Source organism: Carassius auratus, chromosome 25 (genome assembly GCF_003368295.1).
Source record: "Carassius auratus strain Wakin chromosome 25, ASM336829v1, whole genome shotgun sequence".
Classification (NCBI taxonomy): Eukaryota; Metazoa; Chordata; class Actinopteri; order Cypriniformes; family Cyprinidae; genus Carassius; species Carassius auratus.
Window position 1 is genome coordinate 14401062 of NC_039267.1, and position 25285 is coordinate 14426346.

The 25285-nt window shown below is 35.9% G+C and overlaps 1 protein-coding gene across 5 annotated transcripts in view; it reads left to right on the forward strand.

Annotated features, from left to right (window-relative positions):
- The first annotated feature begins 2021 nt into the window (after positions 1–2021).
- The window catches only part of pot1 (protection of telomeres 1 homolog), a 34167-nt gene continuing 10903 nt past the window's right edge, over positions 2022–25285 (forward strand). For 2 of the 5 annotated variants that reach the window (XM_026202819.1, XM_026202822.1), the window contains exons 1-11: positions 2022–2092; positions 4955–5016; positions 9179–9315; positions 10542–10620; positions 11037–11134; positions 15067–15174; positions 15322–15366; positions 15870–15975; positions 16933–17063; positions 18228–18521; positions 18608–18763. In XM_026202819.1, the coding sequence (XP_026058604.1) occupies positions 9196–9315; positions 10542–10620; positions 11037–11134; positions 15067–15174; positions 15322–15366; positions 15870–15975; positions 16933–17063; positions 18228–18521; positions 18608–18763 (1137 nt within the window). In that variant the 5' untranslated portion in view covers positions 2022–2092; positions 4955–5016; positions 9179–9195. Of the gene's footprint in view, positions 2093–4713; positions 4850–4954; positions 5017–9178; positions 9316–10541; positions 10621–11036; positions 11135–15066; positions 15175–15321; positions 15367–15869; positions 15976–16932; positions 17064–18227; positions 18522–18607; positions 18764–25285 lie in introns of those variants that run through there. The other 3 variants (XM_026202820.1, XM_026202821.1, XM_026202823.1) reach the window with 3 other exon arrangements.

Genomic DNA, 25285 nt, shown 5'->3' on the forward strand with positions numbered 1-25285 from the left:
TTACATCCCTTGCTCCCCAATGGATCCTCTGCAGTGAATGGGTGCCATCAAAACGGTAGTCCAAACAGCTGATAAAAAAATCACAATAATCCATAAGTAATCTACACCACTCCAGTCCATCAGTTAATATCTTGTGAATGTAGGTAATTTCTGACGGCACCCATTCAATGCAGAGGATCCATTAGTAAGCAAGTGATGTAATGCTAAATTTCTCCAAATGTCTTTTGATGAAGAAAAAAACTCAACAACATCTTGAACAGCCTGAGGAAGACGTATTTTCCTTTTTGGGTGAACTATTCCTCTAAGCAATTAATACGAATAACTTATACATTTACACATTTATAAAATGCTTCAATGAGACATTACTATAAGCGAAGTACTTTGCGTGCTAATGCCACTTTTCTTTATTTATTTTTTCTATGTATTCAAAAAAAAGTTGAATATAATGTTTAGATAATTCATCAGTGTTCTCTTGCACGTTACTGCAAATGAAAAAATGTGTATCTTTCATTTAACATGCATGCCTGGTCACGAAAGGGTGTAAATTACAAACACATCTGATGAAAAATTGGATTAGTGCACTGGAAAAATGTCTGATTTACACATTATTTGTGCCTCTTAAATGGCAGCCCCTTGTGTCCAGAATCTAACAGGATCATGATCTTGAGTCAGTCAAGGCAGCCAAGAATCTCATAGCATGTTCTTACGTAACCTTAATTTAGTATTGAGCAGGCAGACATCCTGGAGGAAGATCTTTGAGAATCTTTGCTCACTCATACAGGTATCATGTCGTAGGATCCTGCGGGATACAGAGGAAACTGAACCGGTATCAATCAGAACGCTGGAGGGCAGGCGCTTCCTGGCTGACATTTAACAGGATTTCACAGTATCTCTGAGTTTCAATGCATCCATGCCAGGAAAGTAACCAGAGGCGACATCATAGAGCAGCTTTAGCACAGAACTAATTCTCCACGGTGATGTGCCAACAAATGCACTGAAACATGGTTAAATATGGAGAATCCTCAGAACAGATGAGCCTCAGATAAATTACATAAATAATCAGAAACAGAAACAGAAGCAATCTTGTACATCAGTGCAAGTAATGAGCAATACTGTATGAATCATAAAGAATTACTTTACTGCAAGGTGACTAGATTTCTGAAATGTAAACCGGGCACATTTCCTAGTTCATTCTTAAAAAAAAACTCACTAGTTATTATCTATGAATCAAAAAATGAGGAAAATGCATTTGTGAATGTGTGTGTGTGTGTGTTTTTATTGTGGGTTCCTCAAACTGATTCCAACTCTTTTTATTACACAAAATCGCACTATGGTAGTACACACTAAAACTGTAAATGGTAACCACTGCAAATATCGGATTAAAACAAGATTAGGCTATATATTACTGTATATTATGACTTTACATTAAAACAAAATAGAACAGAATTTCACAAACTGTAAACACAAACTTTTTTCACTTTTCAAATGTCATTTTACAGGTTTGCTTATGTTTGTACTTTTGGAAATTAATCTTTATTGTGTCTAAATTATCTGATTATTTTGCTTTTGAGGCTAATTTTGAGCACAAATTAGCTTTATTGATAAAGGAATAATTGTTGAAAGAGTAATTGTTTAGTTTATTGATTTGTAATTTCACCCTACTTTGTGGTATCTGTGTAGTAAGTTAGTTTCTGTTTTTAAGTTTACATTTATTTATCTATTCTGAACATAGTCAAATTCTTTGATCATTTCGTAATTTTATACAATTGTCCGCATTTTGTATGCTATTTTGTATGTTAACTTTTCCCTTTTAATAGTTTATATGAAACAAAAAGCTATATGCTTTAAATATAGCCTATACTGTGGAATACTTTTTGCCTTTTTATTCCATACTACTGTAAAGCATTTCGTTTCAGTAAATACCATTGTCTGAAGGCAAACATTTACGTATAAAGACTAAAGAGTTTACTATTGCTCCCACGCGGTGAGATTTCCGCGGTTTTTTTTTTAAATACGTCAAACAGTGACGTAATGTCCGGTACAGCAAGCGCCTATTCAAACCTTCAGGAGCAGGAAGCTAAAGCAGCGTGCGGTGAGTTTGACATGTCAGAGGAATGCAATATTCCTCATCTGTAGACTGCAAAATATCAAGATGCACGGATGCAAATAGAGCTACGAAATAAATGCGCTAGACAGCTTGTACTCAAGTAACATAAGTGGGAAAGTTCGCTAGAACAGCTAACTTAGTTGTTTACCTCAGTTGTGCAGGTGTTTACATTGTTTTGCTGGCTCTGCAGAGATGCATGTGGCTGCATTCGATTGCCATTAACAAATGTATAGACACAAACATTTACTAACCACGATTAAACGTATGTTTATGATACATTCGGTGCATTAAATACTCATGCAGCCTCAGGACACTTAATATATTGACTTTAATCGTGCTTTTGTGTGAATAAGTGATAGTGTTTACTAAAGTTAGTGCAAAATTAAAACGCGATATGATTTCAGTTTGATGGCTCGTGTAGTACCGCTAGCATTGATATTAACGCAAGCCTGCAATGTATACATGTCAGTGTATAAACTCAATTACATAAAGGCCAGCAGTCATTGCATCTCTCTCTCTCTCTCTCTCTCTCTCTCTCTCTCTCTCTCTCTCTCTCTCTCTCTCTCTCTCTCTCTCTCTCTCTCTCTCTCTCTCTCTGTGCCTGAGGAGCTGTTTTCTCTAACATTTAACATTAGCTGTTGTGATGTTGGCATTATTACTGAAGCCTTTTGTTAACAGGAGCTCAAAGGGTCACATTACCATGTTCCTGAAGCATGCTGCTGTTTTTAAACTCAAATATATCAATTTAAACACAGCAGAGAGCCATAAATGTGTGGCAGGTTTGTTTGTCCAGGCCGGAGATGTTTTAGTTGTGCACAGCCGTGCTCATATCTTTGGGCATTTTTTACATAAGCACCATAGGCTACAAACCAATTTTTGAGTAACACAAATAAAATGTTTGTCCTTTGGTTAGTCTATAATGGGCAATTAATTAATAAATTCATAAGTCAGGGGCTTATTAGCCAGTCAGAGAAGTGGAAGGCCTTTTTTAATTCATTTTAGACTTTTTTTTTTTTTCATTGAAAAAAGATTTAACATTACCATATATTTAAAAAAAATATGTCCACATATAGAGAAGAGCAATCTTTACGTGCATTTAAGAGAGAAAAATAAAACATCAATAATAAAAACAACATCAAAACATACATTTATACAGCTTAACCATAGTAAACTACAAATTATCTTCATTATAGGACAAAATCAGTGGGGGAACTATACAACAAAAAAAAGCTTCTATTTCTAATAAAAATATATTAAATTTTGATATGGATTTCACTTTTTTTAAATAAACATACTATTTACCTCGCAAAATGTAAAAGTTAATTTCATGGCCTACTCAGTCTTTTCGCTGTTGTTTGAATATGTGTGAATAACATCTTTTAAAGAGAGCATGCAATTGACATTTCTTTGAACAAATTAAAAGGCACAAACTTTAGACCAATTCTACAAGACAGAATCACAATTATAAAACGACAGAGACCAGTCTTCCTTGTGTACTGTACAGAAAATGCTGCTATTGTCAGTGTCCATGAATTTAAAAAGATATTTTGCACACTGGCCAATTTTGTGAAGTATTTTCAAGTGTACCTCTTTAACTTTGTTCAAAACACACAATTTGTAAGTATTTGACCGAGATACTTAAATACCAGAAATTCTTGCATTCCAGTGGAATTTTCCTCTAGGGGAGATTTTATGTTTTGACTGAAATATTTGTCTATTATTTGTATTATTATAAGAGAAAGTAAATATTTCAGCACCATCTATTAACTCTGGAATTATCATTTATCGCTTCCAAAAGTTAGACGGCTATTTATTTATCAGCCCATTTGGAATAGCTTTAATAACTTGTCGAAATGCTTTAAAGGGAATGGGGAAGTTGTAAAAATGCCTGAAGTCTCTTCATAAGACAGAATGTTTCCACTATCATAGAACAACAGATCCATAACAAAATATATATTCCTTTCAAACCACTACAAAAATAAAGATTTATTCCTAGAGGCAATGCTATAATTGTTCCATAAAAGCATTTTATGTAAAAGTTCTGATGAAAAACTAATTTTCCAAATCAGTATTGCTTGCTGCATTGTGAAATGTAGATAATCTTCACTTAATACCTGCTGTACCTTTTTTATGTAGAGTTTTCTGTTCACTGTTTGTCCAGTGTTTTTAAAAATCCGACATTTTCTTCACAATTGAAACCTCTGTTTTTATTTTGCTAAGTGAGTGGGGTTTTTTTTTTTTTTTGGCCAGACAATCACTAGAACTCAGTAGTTTCACTAAAATCATCTTCAGGGAAAAAAAAACTCCTTTGCCCTGTAATATACTTCCTTCAGAAGATGCTAGTTCAAGTTTATGTTGTCCAGCAAGCATATTCTGATTATTCAGGATGCAGCTGGCTGTGTGTTATTGTGATGAATCCTAGAGTGAGTGTTTTGAGGTCCTGATTTTAGAAAAGAAAAAAAAAAAACATGATGTCTGGGCTTATTAATTCTTGTTTGGAGTTGAGAAATCCCTTCAGGAATTAATTAGACACACCATGTATTGATTTTCCTGTCTTTTCCTGAATTCTGTGCTTTTAACAGTAAAGCCTAATTCACTTTGTGCAGGCTTAGTTCCTTTCTGTTCCACTTCGGAGGTTTCAATTTCCTTTTCGGAGTGCCTGGGAGAAATGCGTAGGAATATTCATAAGCGCTAACAACATCACTACGGTTCGTCCTGATGCCCTGTGTAATGATGTCTTCTGTACGTCGTCTGGGGGCGAATAGCACAACTATATCAAAATGTGAAAGAAATACATCCGCAGTGCCAAGATGTCTAAATAAGCGTCTTTTTTTCTTTCTTTTTCAGGGACAGTTTGAAAATCAGTTCAGTCACCGCTGATTGCCACGCTTCTTTATTTCTGAATGAAGGTGAGGAGACACATGACAGAGTGAATTTCAGTTCTTTTAAACAACTCTAAGATTCATTCAGTGTGTTTTCGGTGATGTGTAAGCTGTAAATTGCTTGGTTTATCGGCTTTTTGTTGCGATGAGAGGTTGTGTCAGAGGTGGACTTTCCATTCACCCGTGGTTTTCATTTTGAGTGTATTTAAAAACTACTCTTCAAGGTCAGTGAAGATGGAGACACTCTTACCCATAAGCCCACTCAGTTTAGCACACTCGCCCAGGGGCCGCAGACTCAGATTACCTGGAGGCCACTAGTCAGGTGGTATTCTCCACAGATTCATCCAAAGCGAGTCCAGAATTACCGTTTTGCCAGGAGAGTTGAGGCTTAGCCCACAGTTTTGAAGTCCATTGGTTCCGCTTTCAGGTTGCTCTGCTGCTTTTTATGGCCTGTTTAGAGAAGCAAATATTTGTTCTGACATTTTCACTGTGATTTGCGTTTTGAAATCAGAAAATGGATAACTGTTCGGTAAGTTCTGATTTATTCTTAATTACCAAAAGCCTGGAAATACACTTGTGAAAAGTGTGCACTTCAAATGTTAAAAATCATCTTAAAAAACCCTATTTGCAGAGCATATAATGCTATTGAAAAAAGGACACTTAAAGTACACTTTTAAGTAACTTAAAAAGTGGGCTTTATAATAATGTCAAAATAAAATTTGTACTTCAAAGTACATTATAAATTGCTGTTTTAGTAATATTTTGTAATGCTTAAAGGCAGTACACTTATTTTGATGTGTTTACTAACGTATTAAAGCACATTATGTACTTGATTATAATTTTAACTGTAGTTTTAACTCAGTATTATATTGTAAATATATTTTAAATGTGCTAAATTGCAACTTCATAACAAATATATTTAAATACATGACATTTACCATGAATGCTTGATTACATTTGTCAGTAAACTTCAAATTATTGCAGGCGATACATCTGCAAAAATTAACGCAATATTGCGTAGCTTGTCAGTGAACTATTATATAATAATTGCTGTTAATAATGTCCACCGTCTGGTTGACTACGTCTTCTATTAATTTTTCTGAAAATTCCTGTCATATGCACGTAAACTGATAGTCTACTACCACTGATAAGCTACTACTAAATATTGTAGAAACTTAATTTTCTGTAAAGTTGCTTTGCAAGGATTTGTATCGTAAAAAGCGCTATGCAAATAAACTTGAATTGAATTGAACTACGGCTCTGTGTAGTAAATGCTGCTCCTTTTGAAAGAATTGCATTTTACTGACGATATGCGCATGATAATCGCATTCAATTATTTGCACAGTCCTAATCTTACGTAAGAAGCTATTACATTATTTTAAAGTATATTATTACTTAAGAAAAGTGTAAATATGTACTCCTTTCAAAATTGTGTGCTAAAGTGTTCTAATTTTCTTCAAAAGGAAATGTGCATCTATTATTGATCAAGTAAAAAAATACCATTTCACTCAAGCGAACACATCTTCAGACTTGTAAAGTAATAGCATGCTATTGCTAACTTTGAGTGCATAAGATCTAACCCACACTGCGAATCACTCTCCAAATCCACAGCCCCTCCAAAACACACAAACACACACAGGCACACATCTTAAGGGATGCACTGTAAGTTTGGCAAATGAATAAATCGAAAGACAGAATAATATGTACCAAACAATGATGTGACGTGATCAAATAGAGGCCCGCACTAATGCAGTAAACATAAGTATAAAAGGATTTAAATTTGTCCAAGAAAGATGCAAAATCATTATAAGCACCGACAGCGAGAGACAGAGAAGAGGAAGGGTGGCTGTTGCTGTAACAGAGTTACTTGTCAGTTGCTCAGTAACATTTTTATACATTTATTTAAAGGCATGTCACAATGCGATAAACATCTTCGCAAATTCATAGCGAGAATCATTTATATCTGCTGTCAGCTGCACTGAGGTCTTGCGGGAGAAAATGCAAGAACTTCATCAACATTTATAATTAGTATTGTAATTTTACTGTTGTTTTGTAAAATAAATTTTAAAAATGCAGTAATGATAATAATTACAACAGCTCTATTAATGCATTTATTGTAATATTCACACATAGTGTTCAAATTAGCATCTGTAATATATTCTAATGTTTTAAAAGAGTTTTTTCGTACAATAGAAAATACATGCCTGATTCAAATCTCAAATATGGCCCAAAAATATTATTTTATTCACTCAATCCAAATTGTTCATTGTTGGTATAATGTCTGCTAGAATGTAAAAATTTTTTTTTCAATGTTAAGCAAATATTTTGAAATTGTTGCTTTTCAAGACAAAACAGTAAAAAGCCCTTTTTGGCTGTTTAATATATGCCATGGTGAAAAAAAAAAAAAGAGGGCAAAATACATGGAATAATTTTTTTTGGAAAAACCGTGTTCGGTAATCGTCCTTCGCCCCAATGTTTAATTTTTGATTTTTAAGATTTTATTTTGGTGCATCCCTAATAATCCTATCTTAAAAGGAAAAATTTCCTGAACCAGAGGTGCTTTTTTCTTTTTTCTTTTTTTTTTTTTTACAACTTTTGTCATGTTCTCTGCTTCGATTCATCATTTTAACACTAGAACTACCAAGGCAGTCATTTTGACCGTTTTAAAGATTTGCAATGTAATAACTTTGTTGAAATAAAACCCATATAACTACAGTTCCATGACTTTTCTTAAATTAATGTAAATTTTATTTTAACATTGTTATTTTATTAAAATTACAAAACACAAAAGAGTTCTGAGTATTTCTACCTTGAATGGCCATAGCGGTCAATCTGACCGCACATATTACAGGCGTTGTATCTCCTCAGCGCTTTTTCCCGACATTAAAGATGTGCGTAGCTGTTGCCTAGCAACCTTTCTCTGGCAGTTTTGTATGCTTTTGCTAAGCTAAAACTTAGCTTTACCGTCAAAATGGCAACAAGAAAGAAAATGACTGTCACTGAGGTTTTATCCTTGCTTGAGAACACTGATGATGCAGAGTCTGATGGAGGAGCAGAGAGCGATGTCTCTTGGTCTCTTGACAGTTCATCTGACACTGATTCTGAGAGTGATTCAGAGTTTATTATCTGTCCTAATATAACAGAACTATTTATTCATTCTAGATTTCATTAGAGGCTGCATAAAATTGTTTCCGATTCGTGTGGTCCAAACATTTCCGATAATGCTAAAGCATTGTAAACTCCAAAAGTCAAAATGTATTGAATAAAGACAGATGTAATCATTTCCAAAATTCACAATATGTTTTTATCTAACGAAATATTCTGCTTAATTTTATATTTGTTGACATTTTGACTTTCAAAAACAACGTTTTAACTGCGGTGAAAAACTTTGATCTCCAGCTTGCCGGATGCAAATTGCGGAAAGCAAATTGCGGCATGCACTTTTGTGGGAGGTCTAGTAGCTCTTACACAATAATATCACGAACATATTATATTATGTATGCTTAAATTACCCCACATTTTTCATAAAACATGACCATAGAAGCTTTGAAGTAAATATAACATGACAAAAATGACATTCACTGCTGTTTGGTATGAACAGTCAAAATGACCGCTATTGGCAGTTCTAGTAGTTATAGAATTCCGGTAGTGCTAGTGTTAAAGTGATGTGCATCCAGCAGATGTTGTTTACGAGAGGTCGAGCCTCTATAGTGCTCAAGCGCTGCAAAGGCCAGAAGGTCTATAAAAGATCAAGACCCTCGATGGAGCATCTCTCCCAGATGTTCAGCTCCACTGAATGCAACTCCACTTCATCAGGATGGGCTGTTGTACACGTTCATGTTTCAATGGAGCAGCTTGAGTTGAGATGTTTTTCATTTCAGGTTTGCTTCCATTGATTGAAGGCAAGCTACAACCGTAGACTTTTCAGAATTAATTAGTGATCCACACCATTTTCTCAAGATGAGTTTTGGTACATTTTTCATGGGCGCACGCATGTACATGCAATTCTTCATTCTCAATTAGTCAACCGTATGAAGCGTCTATTTTTGTGGCTCGGTGCCATATAGGCTTAATTGTTTCTGAGATGTTGACTGTGGTGCCGTATGTTGCTTTATTCCTGCTATCAACGCATTTTCCTTTTTCTTGGCAACATATACGCATCTATTTTTTTTAATTCTTACTTTTACAGGCTATTATCAAAAGGACATGCCTGTACAAAAAGTCAATGATTCATCTGACCTAGATGCCAAGGTCCCTTCTCATCTCCAGCGCACATCCATAACAAGCCTCACAATGACCTCTGAACCCTCACACAGATGTGTCAAGGTTTGAAGCCACTCTTTACTGATTTCTGCTCCTACGAATGCATGCTTGTATAACAAGCATCAAACTTCTTCTGAACTTTATACTCCGAATTGCAATAAAACGTTTAGTAGTACTTATTTCATGCTCCTACTGATATTACAATTTATTATTATTAAAATGTATAACATTCTTCTTACTTGATGATTATCATTATTAAGAAATAATAGTGCTGTCAAACAGTTAATTGCGATTAATCACATCAAATAAATGTTTTTGTTTACATGATATTTGTGTGTATGTATATTTATGTATATATAAACACGCATACACTATATACATTTTAAATATGTTACATGTATATTTTTATGCAATTTATATTACATATACACATCCATGTGTGTATTTATATATACGCAGCACAAACACATCTGTTAGGTAAAGAAAAACTTATTTTGAATGTGATTAATCGTTTGAAAGCACTAATAAATAATAACAAGTGCCAAGATCTGAATGGTCACAGATTTATTATACATACTGTATATTACATGTTCAGTTAATATAGACATTTTATTATTATTATTATTATTATATTTGTAAATATATGAATAATACTAACAGTTTGCAGAGTTATATTGAGAACTAAATGGTCATATATAATTATATATAAAAATTTAGCATTGCATTTTTATTTGGTTTGGACACTGCATAATTGTTTGGCTGCACATATCTCATGTTAATTTAAAAAAGTTAAAGAAAAAGAAACCTCATTATTGGGTGAAATTCCTTAGAGAGCCACCAAATGGTGCCATAAAACTGACAGCTGTTAATCAGTAATAAATATGGTTAAACCAATTATTGGACTGCCTGTAGTTATCGTCTGATGTTGAGTATCTGCCATCATTTACAAGTGGAACTGCATCTACATTAACTCAAGTCTCACAGATCTTTCATTTTATATGTAAAAAAAAAAAAAACAAATCAAAATAAAATCGCCTTTGAAGTTGTCCAAATGAATTCTTAGCAATGCATATTAGTAATCAAAAATTAAGTTTTGATATATTTACGGTAGGAAATTTACTAAATATCTTCATGGAACATGATCTTTATTAATATCTTAATGATTTCTGGCATAAAAGAAACATCAATAATTTTGACCCACACAGTGTTTTTTTTTGGCTATTTCTAAAGTTATACCCCAGCGACTTAAGACTGGTTTTGGTCACATATGAGTTCTTTTCTCTCAATAGGCTACAGTGGTTCACAAAGGTCCTGTGATATCCTGTGCACAGAAAGATGGCATCAAAATGCTTAGAGCGGAGATCAAAGGTGAGTTTCGCCATTTGAATTTAAATTCAAAGACAAAGATCATGAACAACCCTGCGACGTATCAAGCTGATCTGTTTTGTCAGCAGCGACACTCAATCTGTCTGGCATTCACACTTCGCCTTCCTGTTTAAAGCAGCTCTGCCGCTTTAGGTTTGAAAAGATTTGTATAGAAAGATCTGCTTTCTGGACTGCATTGATTTTCTCCATTAAAATGTTAACTAATATACCGCAGCATATAAAGAAAAGAGGCACAATATGGGATCAATTTGATTACCTGGAGAAGCTTGTTCAAAGCATGCTTCAGATTCACTCGTGTCTGTCATTTTTAGCTCTCAGCCCTGCAGATTTTGAGTCTTGAAATGAAAGCTGTAGCCAGTCTCACTCTGTCCTTGCTGTTTACTTTCTCTCTTTCTCAGAGGAGGACCCCCTTCAGAGAACTGCTGAACATACATCAATCAATGTCATTTTCTTTGGCACGTTGGCCAAGGACTTCTCCCAGTCTGCCAGACAAGGGGTAGGCTTCTATAAAACCTTCAAATATTCATTTGAGTATTGGGGAAATATATGTAGATGTACATATGTTCAAAGCTCCAGGCTGTAAAACGGATGGAGGAGGAGGTCTGGGTGATAAAGCTAAAGCAGGTTTTTATTTTTTATTTATTTTTTATCTATCATCGGTGTTTGTGTATTTTCACTATAATGGCTCACTTGTGCTTTTTTTTGTGTCATTTTGACCAAACAATCATTATAGCTAAAAGTTGTATTGCAAGAAACCAAATGCATTCAAAGTATTTTTTTCAATAATGAGGCATGTTTTCATGCTGTTTTTTTCACGAAATTGCTATTTATATGCAGCAGAAAAACTGTTTATCTATAACAAATGTCAGTATTTATCTACTCATTTTTGACTAAAACATTTTAATATAAGACCAATGCAACAGAAAGACTCTTAAGTGAAAACAGTGAATAATAGTTTTGATTCATTGATATTATAAAACCTTTGTCCTGTAATTTTCTTGAGATAAAAATCACAAAATCTAGTGCTCAATATACAAATAAAAAGTGCATTAAATCTTTGTGATTAGCAACATTACCATGACTATATAAAATAATTTTAAAGGGGTCATATGCTTTTTTAAAGATCATTATTTGGTGTAACAGAATATGTTGACATCCTTTAATGTTAAAAAAAACACAAATACGGTACATTATTGTAGGTCCTCTATGCCCCGCCTTTCTCAAACGCGTAGTTTTCTACAAAGTCCCTCCTTCTGACAAGCACAATCTGCTCTGATTGGCCAACTGATCCAGTTCATGGTGATTGGCCAAACAACCAAGTTTACCATCAGTTCAAGACCAAAAGAGGAACAGAGTCATGTGACCGACACAGTGATGAAGCTCGTATGTGTTTGCAGTACACAAGCCACGGACTTCACTGTGTGTGTTTTGGAAGGGCAAATAAAGTGCTTTTGCTTTCACCTAGATACACATGAACATTTCTTTGCATGAACATTTGGGCAGCATTACAAAATATTTCCACACAGTGAAGTAGACGTGGGGGCGTGTCTGAATGAGCAGTTTTAGGGGGGCATGCCAGTCTTCTTTGATAAAGAATATCTCTTTAGATTTGAGACTAGTCTTTGTAACTTTACAGATCTTCTTTATGCACCAAGAGCTTGTAACACTCCAAAGAGAAAGGAGACACGTTGAACATTGAAGGAAACATTGCAGTCAGTTTTGTTAAGTAACAAGTCATGTTTCCATGTGCTGTTTTTCACTAAAATTGCTACTTGTATGCACCAAAATACCTACCTGTATATTATTGTCAAAGCTTATTTACAAATATTTTGGCTAAAATAAATATGAATATGTGACATGCCGGAAATGTGCTATTATAATATGTCTGTCCTAATGTTCACAAGGATAAAATAATCTAATGATGTTTAAGAGCCAAATTAAAAGTACAAATTCAGCATGAATATACATCTGTCAAATTTCAGTTAACCACATTTTAAATTACTGTCACAAATGTTTGTTTGTTGTTTTTAGGCATTTGGGGCTTGTTTTTTTCTCTCTCTTTCCTAATAAGCAAAATCCTACAATAATCGATTATGAAAATAATCAACAATGAATTTGATTATCGATTAATCACCAATGTCCTGTATACTATAGCACAAGTGCACAAGAAAACTGTCGAAAAAAATGTTTTGTTTAAATAGAATAAAAAAAAGTTAAAAAAAAATTTTTTATCCGATTGATAGGTAAATCAGTTAAATAATCAAAAGATAAATCTGATATCAAAATAATTAATAGTTGCCCCGCTTGTGGTTCAAATTCAGGGCTTTTTCAAGCATGATGTGGCAAGTCACATCTCATCCATTTTAATAGGAGATTTGTCCTAACAAGTGGGAGCTCTGACAAATGATGCATGACAAGACATTTAGTCAGTTGTCTTCTAATTTTTTTTTTTTTGCCACATTGGGTCAAGTAACCTTGCACACACTAAAATGTTTTTTTTTTTAAATCTTCAAATCTTGTCATGCTCTGCCTAGTTAATAAACAAAGTAAAGGTATAGGTTCATATTCCAGAAAAGCCAATTCAAGAACCATACTTTTTTTTTTTTTTTTATCCCTAAAAGCGTCTTCTAAATGAATAATCAGTTTAAAAGGTAATTTACGGTTAAAATATGAATAATTCTCTTAAATGCGGTTGAGAAAGTCAATATATGTTTCTTTCTAGAAGTAGATTAGTTTTTCATCGTATCAAAAAGGCAGTAAAAAGAATCCAAGTACATGAAAGCCCTGTCATATCTATGCTGCAAATATTTCTGCCTGAATTCACTGACTTTGAAAACAGGTCATCTGATGTAACCTCATTTATGTGAAGATGGTTTGAGAGGGTGCAAAGCACTGCGGTTGCATAGCCAGTATTTTTCCGCTTTCCTCCTCCAGCGACACAATGGTCACAGCTCAGATCAGCTCCCCACTGACAGACAATGTCTCCAAGAGAGAAAATCAGCCTTGAGAGATGTGCCTTCAGTCAAAACTCAGCCGTTTACTCCCCGAGGATCCTCCTTTTGTGTCACCTGCAAAATTATCTGATGCTTACTGGAAAACAACATGCCTTGTCATCACCCATATTTCCAGGAATGGTCTAAAAATCAGTTCTAAATCTTCCTGTTCTCAAAGATGGAGGTTGAACATGGTGGTCTGCAATTGTTGTAGTCGTCACATGCAACAGCAGGTGTTTCATAGTACAACAGTTGTTTAAAACAACTTTTGACAAACAGCCTCTACTTTTCTTTGTTGTTGCCAGGAAGAGGGGTTGTAAAACTGTCATTTGGCATGGGTAACAGTGTTTCTTTAAACAATGGCACAAGATAAATCTTTGAATTGATGAGCTATCATGATGCTTGGCAATGTATATATACAGTAATAGAGCTAAACATTATCGGTCTCGTTTTTGGATCCCTGTAAGCAAGGATTAAACTCTTCGATAGGTTAAATAAAAGTCAGCTTAATTTATCTAGAGGCTGAAGTCTAAAAATAATCAAGTTTGGAGTCGTTCCTTAATATTAAGGAATGGGATGCCATTTGATTGGTTCTTTCATCTCAAGTTCACCCATAAGGGTGTTTGTCAAGGCAATAATTGCTATTACTATTCCTCATGTAAGGGTTGGGAAATTGAAAATAAATTATATATAAACTATAAACAATATTAACTATATATTGAATATATGTTTGTGCTACACACATGAATGATATCTCAAATCATGTGGCTTGTTGTGGTATTCATACGTTTTTAAAGAAGTGAATTAATGATCCCCTAGCAAGGTGATAAAATGGGCTTAGAAAATCCCAAATACTTGATCTAGGGTCAATAATGAAAAAAATAAAATAAACAAGATGTCTATTGAACCTTTAGTCTTAAAAAAAATGATGATAAAAACAAACTTATTTTTTTATGGATCATATTCATCAGGATCAGGATTTTCTGGGAACTTTTTTTGAATTTGCAGAATTTTAGTTTTAGTTCTTTTCTGTTCATAATGGAAGTTTTAAATATTATTCTGTGGTAGTCGAAATCGGTCTCAGTGTGAAAGGAAACAGGCTATTAATAATGACATGCTTTTAATACACATAAATATTTAGGGTTTTTGATAAACAATTACACCGCAATCTGCATTTATAAAAAATACAAGTAAAAATAGCAGTGTATGGTCTTACAAAATGTTTAATTAAATAATTTAGCAAGCTATATATATACATATATAAAACTGTATATGAATATAATTTCCCACTCTTATTAAATATATCGAATATATTAGATTTCCATTAGTTTAATTTATGAATTGAATTATTTACTGGAAATTTTTATTATGTTTGGTATAACACAAAATGAAATGCATTACAACAATTGTTTTTTTATTTTGTTTTGTTCTTTAGGATGTTGTCCTTTTGGCAGACTTTACCATTAAAAAGTCTCCATCTTTTCTCAGAGACAAACTACATCCTTGTCAGCTAGAGATGGATGGCCAAGATGCTTGTGTCTATGTGAGTGTCATCTGTTTGCATTTTAAAACCCTTACTACTGTGTTCTTGAACTTTTGCTGAAAACTATATTTCTTACTTTAATATATTTATATTTTTCTAATATTTATTTTGGTTGATTTTTTTTCCCCATATGGATGTGTTTGATAGGTATGTCCCTCGGCCGCCCCCTCCCATGGTCCCTCCAGTTCAGAGGTGCTGTATGCATTTCTTTAAGTGACAAATCTCTCCCACATTGCCGTAATACAATATATGCGGTTTATCCCTCAGAGATCAAGGAGATTCTTTTATCTAAATTGGCTTCTGTCTACTGGCTTTTTTCAACTTGTCTCTGTCTGGTTGTGTGATTGGTTGGTTCTTCACTCGAGTACAACGTCCTTTTTTTAATTTGCACACCTCTTTTTAAATTAGTTTGAGCCAGATCAAGTGCTTCAACAATACATGCCTCCAGACAACATGCAGCGTAGACTAAATGAAGATGAAGTCAGGGAAACTAGCTAAGTGTTCATTTGAATGAATGCATTGGATTTTTTGGCATTGAAACAATGTTTTCAATGTTTTCACTTCAACACAATGCACTGCCATGCATTTGCAATGTCTACAGAAAACAGTGTTGCAATAAGGTATTGTTTGCTACCATTTCTGTTGTTAAAGCCAGAATATTTGTTTTATGGCAATATTCCTCTCTTTCTTTGAAGGCCAAATACACTTATGTTCCCCTAAACGATTTAAAGCCCAAGACAGTGGTGAATGTCTATGGCGTGGTGACCTTCTTCAAACAGCCTTTCCCCTCTAAAGGTTCAGGTCAGTGAATTTCCTTCATCTCTTCAAGGCTGTAATAGGCTCCTCCATTGTTATTTGAGCCCTCTGGAGAGTGAGGGCAGAGAAAAGATGACTTTCTAAATGACTTTCAGGGCCACTTTCGAAATAGACGTCAAAACAAAGAAAAAAAACTCTAATGGATATCAGAATAGTTGAACTATTCTCTCAGAGTATGTCATGACAGAGACTTCTTCGAGGCAAGTTTGTAAATTATTCTTTGCACTTTAGTGATCAAATAACATTTCAGAGGCAACCAAAACAAAACTGAGATCTTGGCTTGTGCTACTGACCGTGAGCTCTCTGCAGTGTTAGTATGAGATTATTTGTACCATAAAGTCTTAGAATGCATCTGAAGAAAAGCTGTCACAAACCAATTATGGCCAAAACACTCTCTCATGGTGCATAACCATACTAACTTGATGCAATTTTCTTCATGTAAATACACTTGGGTCTCTGGCACCCTCAATTGGTTTATTGAATTATCAGCGTTTTGATAAGTGGACAGAATGTAAACACTGCCGTACTGTGTGATCTGTAGAGGGAATTGTGCATCGGGTCCAAAAGGTAACCAATTGATCCTGGATCAATGCTCAGTGAGGCTGCAACTCCTGGATATATTGACCTGTAGATATTCTCATTCTTGAAATGCTAAACATGTCTTAAGCAAAAGCAGATAGAACTCATATAAATGATGTTATCAAAATGATCAAATTAAACAGAAATGCAAATTGTGGTAAGTTGTTTCCATTAGTTTCATGGGTTCAGAACACTGTAAGTGATTATAAAAGGTTGATCGTTTTGTTGAAAGTTGAAGTGTGACTACTTCTGTCTTTTAGCAGTATAAGCAGTACATTGACTTTTTAATATTTGGTCACTTTGCATAGCCATTCATGCTAGAGTGTTTTTTTTTTTTGTCCGTACCTCATTATGTTTCACTAGATTACTGCTCTACACTAAAGATCACTGATCAGTCGGATGTTAAAGTGGGCTGCAACATCTTCTCTAAAAAATTGGAGGATCACCCAGTCATCTTCAGAGTGGGGGACATTATTCGACTTCACAGATTTAAGGTAAGAAGATTTGGCCTATTTATTTGTTCCTTGGAATATTGAAAGTCTGTAGAGTCTTCCTGTAGAGTTCCTGTGGCTCAAGTGGTAGAGCATTGCATTAACAGCGCAAGGTTGTGGGTAAGATTCCCAGGGAACTTGTTAGGTAAAAAAATGTTCGCCTGAATGCACTGTAATTCGTTTTGGATAAAAGCGTCTGCTAAATGCATAAGTTTATTTAAGGATTAGTTCACTCCAGAATAAAAATTTCCTGATAATTTACTCAACCCCACGTCATCCAAGATGTTAATGTCTCTCTTTCTTTAGTCGTAAAGAACTGACACTTTCTGGGGAGAACATTCCAGTATTTTTCTCCATATAGTGGGCTTCCATGGGAGCCAAGGGGTTAAAGATCCAAATTGTAGTTCCAGTGCTGCTTCAAAGGGCTCTACAAGAACCCAGCCGACGAAACAGCCTACTATGTCACATGTGACATTGCCAGTATGACTATATAATGCATGAAGAAAAATCCTGGAATGTTTTCCTCAAAAACCTTAATATCTTTTTGACTAAAAGAAAAAAGACATGAACTTCTTGGATAACTTGGAGGTGAGTAAATTATCAGGAAATTTTAATTCTGAAGTGAACTAATCCTTTAAGCAGTGAAGTCCAATTAGATTTCTGGTTGGCCACCTTCTTGCAAAGTTTAACAATAATTAAATGCACCTGACCAGTAGAAACTTCCGGGGAGCTGTGTTGGAGCAAACTGGTGCCAAACTTTGCAGGAATGTGGCCCTCTAGGAGCAAAAATGGACACGCCTGACTAAAAGTAATCAAAGACTAGCACCTGAAACCTGACGTTCTGTGTTGAGCATCTTCTTCATATAAAACATAAAAAATAGCAGATGTTGATTTGCATTGACAAATATTGGTCATGCGGTTCACCTCCAACAACGCTTGCAAGCAACAACATAACAACTTGCCAACCTACAATGACTAAAGACCTGTCAGCTAAAAGACACTTTAAAATTTAAACATTGCAAACACATCGGTCAAATATAGTTCTAACATTAAAGTAAATGTGTTGGTGACATGTATTAAGGTGATTTCTGTAGTGTGATCAATTTCAAGTCATTCTAACTTTAAGGCTCTAATTGGCTAATGGATTTTCTTCTCATATCCTCCCAGACTGACATGTTCAGGGACTCCATGTCTCTCTTGAACACTTTTGGTTGGTCTACAGTCACATTCGATGGAACAATTGACAGTCCAGTAGTCCCTCGTACCTCCAGCAAATCATTTCACTTTGGAGAATCCGATATACGTACGGTGGAGGAGCTTCGCCAATGGGCTGCCAACCAGTCTTGGATATCTAAGGACCTCACAGTCTCTCTGTCCTTGGTAAAGCCAGGGATGTACTTTGATTTGACCTGCCAGTTGCTAGCCAAGGCTGTCATGGATAGTCGTTGTATCCTACTAAAGGTGCTATTTTAACTAGAATCTGAATCTTCAATATCATTGAATCTCAAATCCAGTTTGTACAACTAATGGTTACCCAATGTGATCAGGTGTGGGATGGGACCAAGTGTCAGCATCCCTTATTGAAGGTTGCAGTTGCATCTGATGCATTAGAAGGAGAATCCACTGTCGCTAAAGACAGGATGAACCTGACAGCCAACGTTCTGGTCTACGATAATCACCTGGAAGTGGCTCGAGATTTAAAGGTGAGTTTTCCCATTGACCTTTCAATGGTCCCATATCAGAGGTGTCCAATCCTACTTGTGGAGGGTCACACTCCTGCAAGAGTTTGGCTTCATCCTTAACTAAACATACTTCAACCAACTAATCAATACTAGGAAGTTCCAGAGCATGTGTTGGCAGTAACCTTTGCAGAATGGACTTCAAAGAACAGGATTAGACAAAAAAAAAAAAAAAAAAAGCAAGGTTATGTCTGTCAGTTGTTGGAAAACATTGTTTTTGAAAAACAAATGTTAAGTTATATTGGGAAACCACTTTGGGTGCTCTTCCTATAAGAAAGCCAGTCTTCCAGAAGCAGTTTATTTCATAAGCCTACAACCACCAACACATGCTTCCTCAGTGTCGCTGTTACTATTAATGCCTGTTAGAACAATCCAGCACAGGAGACCCACGCACCCACTCCAGCACCTTTAATGATGAATTAGGTGTCAGGTAGGACTCTTGTGGGCACATCTTCTTATGGCTTATTTGAGAGGCGTTCACTCCTCTTCAGTCTATTGATTGCGTTTGCTGCTCTCACTTGAATCCTACCCTCCCTGTTTCCATTGCAAAAACCCATCAAAATGTCCTCTCCAATTGATTGTCTTATAACGACTTTTGAAACGTATAATCTCCAGAACTAGTGGCAACATTTCTGTCTTCTGCCGTCATCCTTTCTATGAATATTTAAACAGGAGCAGGGCTTTTATGCTACTTTTGGAAGCATCAGATTCTTTCTTTCTTTCTTTTTTGTAATTTTTTTTTTTTTGTTAATGCGTAGTTGTTCCCATGACAGTTGAGTGGCCAAAAAATACTTTTTTTGACACCTTCAATACATGATTAAAAGCACAATGACTCATTTTTATCATTGTAGAACTACACTGCATATTCAGTTAATTTCAATAGTTTGAAGAGGACGCTGATGTATGAGTGTTATTTTTTGTTTTAAGCAGTAAGCCGTTTTTGTTTGCCTCTCAGCATAATGGTTCTTTTGAATATGTACTGTGTGAATTATGAACAAAGGTGGGTGGAATGAACCGTGTGTTCAAAAGAGGAAACAACGAGTTGCTGACTATGCAAATTCTTGAGTTCCTATGCAGCCATATCTCCTACCGAATTCCTTCATTGTGTTTCTGTAATTAGAATACATATGAAATTGATCTAATTACTTCCTCTACTGTGAATACTGAGAATTTTGTTCTTTAGTTAAAGATCTTGAGTTCTTCATACGGTTCCCCTGTATGTGTTGCCTCCCTGTGTCAGTGCCAAACAACAGGCCTATCCGTCACCTGCTGGCCATGATGTTGTTAAAGCATCTCTTCAGCCACAAACAATCAGTAAGATTGACAGAAAGAATGATATCCCAATACATCAGCTGCCCTTACCTAAAGAAAAAGAGACTGGTCTTTGCAGACAGTTGGAGGATTTGTGGTAAGGTGTATTTATGCCTATGCCATCTCTTATTTATAATTTCATCACGAGCTAGAGCTTTGCACAGATGAATGTTATTTCATAGGGACATTATCTGAGAGAGTGCCAAGCTTTTGACACTGTTTGCATATCACTGCTCTTATAATGTAAATCTAGAGTTCATTTTACATTTTATTCGCTTTACATTAGAAGAGTGAGAAGCATATATGTATAGCTTACTGATATTATCCTCATTCAGCTCAGCAATGCACAAGCCCAGTAGTTTGAGGGTTTCTTTGGTTATAAACTTTTAGATATTTGATATCTAAGAGTTCTTAAAATTATGATCTTCACCTTTAACTCTTGGGGTCCTCCTTTGAATCCACACTTTGGTGGCATAATGCTGCATTGGGTATTAGTCTGCTGTCCAAGGTTGTATCTGTGCAGATTTTGCAAAAAGCCAAAGAGAGACACTCCACTGTCTCATGGACTTCATGGAAATGTTACTGCAACTCCACATCAAAAGCAATTTTTCCACTGTCGGGCCAGGGCTAACAATGAGCTGGGCAGGCCAAATAGCCTTGCATCTCAAGCCTGGAGGCCAGAACCATGCTGTGTTTCCACTGTTGGACCTACACTAAACTCGCCCTTAAAGGGCTAGTTTACCCTAAAATAAAAATTACCATATGATTTACTCGCCCTCAAACCATCCTAGGTGCACAAGACTTCTTCTTTCAGGTGAATAAAAGCCGAGTTGTATTAAAAATGTCCACTTTTCCACCAAAATTACCCAGAACATTTGTACCAGGAACTTTTTTTCCCCCCAGACTTGTTGCTTCCTGCGTTTCCACCGCGGTGTAAAGTATCGGGAAGATTAGGCAAATAGACTGGTTATGTAGGTCTTCTCAATAGTAGTTCAATAGTAGTTCAGACTTTGCGCATTCGACTCCGGAGTGTGATGTCTGCAACGACGCAAATCCGGTAATTCTGTGAACAGCAGCGTACTTGATAACATCAGTCAGCTCGCCTTGACTACTGCAATTTTCCTCACTGTATATTTACAATAAAATGAATTATGATATCAAATACCACTGCCTCCTTTCATTTTCATTTAAACAATAACAGCTGCAGACATGTACTTAGTTCAGGGATATGTGTATATATACAGCAATTCAAATGAAATGAAATATTATATAAATTTGCCATTTTTATTTTAACATAAAGATAAATTTAATACAGACCAAAGATTACCTGTTAGATTTACCCAAAATGAATTATATTTTATGTTAAACCACTAAAGAGACATCAGAGCCAGCAGCACATATCAGAAGGTCTAGCCGAGGTGAGGCTGCTTTTCGGCAGATAGATGAGCACTGAGCTCCCGTTGATCGTGTGGAGCTCACCGTCTCCGAGATTGGCGAAAAACATATTTAAATAGGCGCTGTCTTTATAAATAAACCACAGAATTGAGTTTTAAACAACTACATTCTCGCCTGAAATACCTTTAAAATAATATTTCATGACCCAATAACAGTAATATCTTGAAAATTATCAGAATAAATGGTGGTTGAAATCACAAAGCTGCGTGAACTCAACCAATCAGGATGTTTAGCGCCCAAGTCCCGCCCCCGAAAGTTCCCGAACTTTGAAAAAGTACTACCTCGCCAGCAGGGGCTTTGTGAGGGGCATTTTTTTCCCCCAGAACTTTTAGTTCCTGGTTCCTGCGGTGGAAACACGCCAAGTACTGGCTCAAAGTTCCTAGTTCCTGGGTAAAGTTCCTGCGGTGGAAACGCGGCTTATGTAAATTCATTCTCTGCCAGCAAGAGGCACTTTTAGAGTGGGAGAGATAGAGGTTTCCCTGGTAACGGCTGTACACAAAGAAGCGTTCCACTCACAAATGCTGCTTTATCAGCCATTACAAGCTAGATGAAATTAAAATGGCATCTAACTTTTTCTGAAGACAATCCGTTTCCTTCAGAAATGCAGTGATTATACTGTAAAAACACCCACGCCGGGTTTTGATTTTGAAATGTGCAGTGCTCATGTTTATTCAACGAAGTCAAAGCCTTTTGGGAAATCTATTTGTGGCACTCAGTTTTGATATTGTGGCGGCCCACCACAAATAAATCAATGTATGGGGAAACACTATAGCCTTTAGCATCACATATAATACATTTCTGCCTCATACTGTGATCCCTTAACTTTAAAACTGCTTATTTGGGCCAAAAAAAAAAATACCCTGGCTTTTGGCCCTGAGGAAGTCCCGACAAGGCCTGATCAAGTCCCAGAAGTGACCGTGCAAACACAACTGGCCCTGGCATGCATTTTTCATTACCAAGTTTATTTTTGGCCTGACAGTTGAAAAGTGGCTAATGAGTTGTTTTGCATAGTGCCTATATGGCTACAAAAAAATGGTGTCATCATGAAGCGGCACCGTATTACGTTGCGGTCTGTCTTTGCTCTTTGGGTAATTTTCTCGAGAGCTCAATGACTACACCGTTCAACCCTTATGGAGCTTAAAAGCCAATTCACACCACACCGACAGACCAACTCCAATGGTCACCAGGTTACTTTATATCACACCTAGGCATTCCAAGAGCCAACAAACACCGGTTCAACATGTTCAATAAACTCCAAACACTGGCAGCAGATGCCAACCGGGATAACGCATTGATCTGACAAAACCAGACAAATTTGTCTGTCATTACAGCGTGAATTGGCTCATCTGAATGTGCAACATTTGCCAGACTAGATATTTACCCAGTAGAGTACCCCTTGTCTAGCAGAGCCAGACTTTAGACACTTGGGTCTCCACTTTGCAGTTTTTGCTTGCTAGGAACTGCTGGTTAAGACATGTCTGAACAAGAAGCAAAGCACCCAACAAGTCATTTGGAAATCGAGAGTCAATGCATTAGTATGATGTTCAATAATCAAAGTATCATTAAAATGCTCTTATAATGAAAAAAAAGTTGAAGGAAATTGCTGTTTTTATATGGTAACGTAATATCCAGTGATCAGAAATGCAATTTATCCACTAAAGATTGCAGTGAATCAGAATATTTCCCCACCATTATCAATATCCTGGGCCGTATCATCTTTAATATTGTGTGAAATTGCTTGAGCTCGATGTTGAGGTGGGAGAAAAGTGAATAAAGCCAGCCATTAGGATTAAGTGGTCTAAGAGAGATAGCTTTATGAGAGCGGAGAGAGAAGGCCAAATCAATACGGCTGTCACGGTGGACGAGGGCCTTCATTGTGGAGTCTGCACGCACATACTTTCTTGACTTCGACTTGCATCATAATGTATATCACTCACCCTATAGGTGTAGTGAGGCACACATTGAAGGAGACATATAATATTCTGTTTTATTACAAATCAGCAGGGGAGTATTACTTTAATAAACTTGTGCTTTTTTGACTCAATTTTGTTCCTCATTCTCGGCGACATCAAGTTTAAAGGCCTATTTTAGTGTTAGTCTTGCTGTTGTGGGCTAGAATCTCTTGAGGAATCTCTGAGAACATAGAGGAAACGCCAACCATTTCACCTCTTGGATTTCCTTGGCTGTCTTGTGAAATTGTCTCTGTTGCGTGCTTTTTGTGCTATTTGCATCATCTGAGTCCCAGGCCAGTTGCCAAATGCACTTGTGTCCTCTCGCTAATAAACTGGGGAATGGATGCCTCATGCAATAATAATAGAGATTAAAGTAGTGCCTGACATTGCATGTTTACAATATGGAGGACAAGAATCGCTTTTACTTAAGGATTTGTGAACTCCCTAATCTGGAGTATTTAAATTCAGGGCATCACTTGTCTCAAACCGTTTGAACTACAGAAAGTATGATACCTCTAATCGTGTGGCTTGTTGAGAAGAGGTGAGCTATTACAGTTTTTAGAATGATAAAACAGTTGAATAAATTAAACTGAAGATGGGAAGTATATTTCTTTGATTATTGGTGCTTCCATAGGCTCATTCTCGTGCACTTGCACTGTTTAAAGCACCAAATAGTTATGCTATGACAAGTACGGAGAGTCTCTCTCTTGCCCCACCCATGCACAATAATATTGTGTATCGTCGATCTTACAAGCTGACGATATGACGATTTGAAAAATGACCATATCAACCAGCACTAGTTCAACACCTCCTATAAAGTGGCAATAGAACTCCAATGCTCTGCATAGTTTTCTTGAACAAAATTAGTTCTCTTTCACTGTTAAATGCATCTGAATGGTTTTTAAGCGGCAATGCTTAAACAAAATGTATGCAAACAATACGTTTTTGTGATTAAAGCAAGTTAATCGTGTCTACTGGAATGTCGCCCACCTCTGCATTTTTTTATTTGATCCCATAATGAGTTGCTGTTTATACCTGGTAGTAATATGAATCTCAAATGTGGCTTTTCAGAGCACTTGTCTTTGGATTTCAAGCAAAGGGTGTCCGATCTCCTTGAACATCCTAAATGCTTGAGCACCTGCAGCACGGCTAGAGCTGATGCAGTATACTGTGACATCCTGCCTCTACACATGTGACTATCAATTATTCATAGTGAGAGAGAAATCAAACACCTGGGTTAACTTAACACCCAGACGGCCCCTGCCTGTAATCGCTTCAGACAGCCAGCATATGACACTTATCCACTGAGAGCGAGTGAGTGTGTACGTGTGTGTGTTTGTAAGAGGATGTGAATGAAAAATCATGGCTTTTTTATTTGTTTTGTTGGCTTCATAGGACGTTCGTTCCGCAATATGCTGAATATTTTTTTGGTTTTAATTGGCATTGATGGTTCCATGAAGAATCTTTAGGCATTCTTGAAATCTCTCAATTAAACAGTTCTTTAGTGTTTAAAAAAAAGGGTTATTTTAGATTATTAAACTGTTCTTTAGGATAAGAAAACATTTCATTTTAAGAACTGTTCACAGAAAGACCCAAAAAATGCTTTTTTATATGGCATTGTCACAAAAACTCCCTTTTGGAAACTGGTATTTTTTTTTATTATTATTATTTTTACAAGAATATGCATGCACATTTATCATATTTTTAAATGCTTTGTTATCATTTAGAGATAATCTTTACAAATATTAGTAATTTAATAACACTGTTT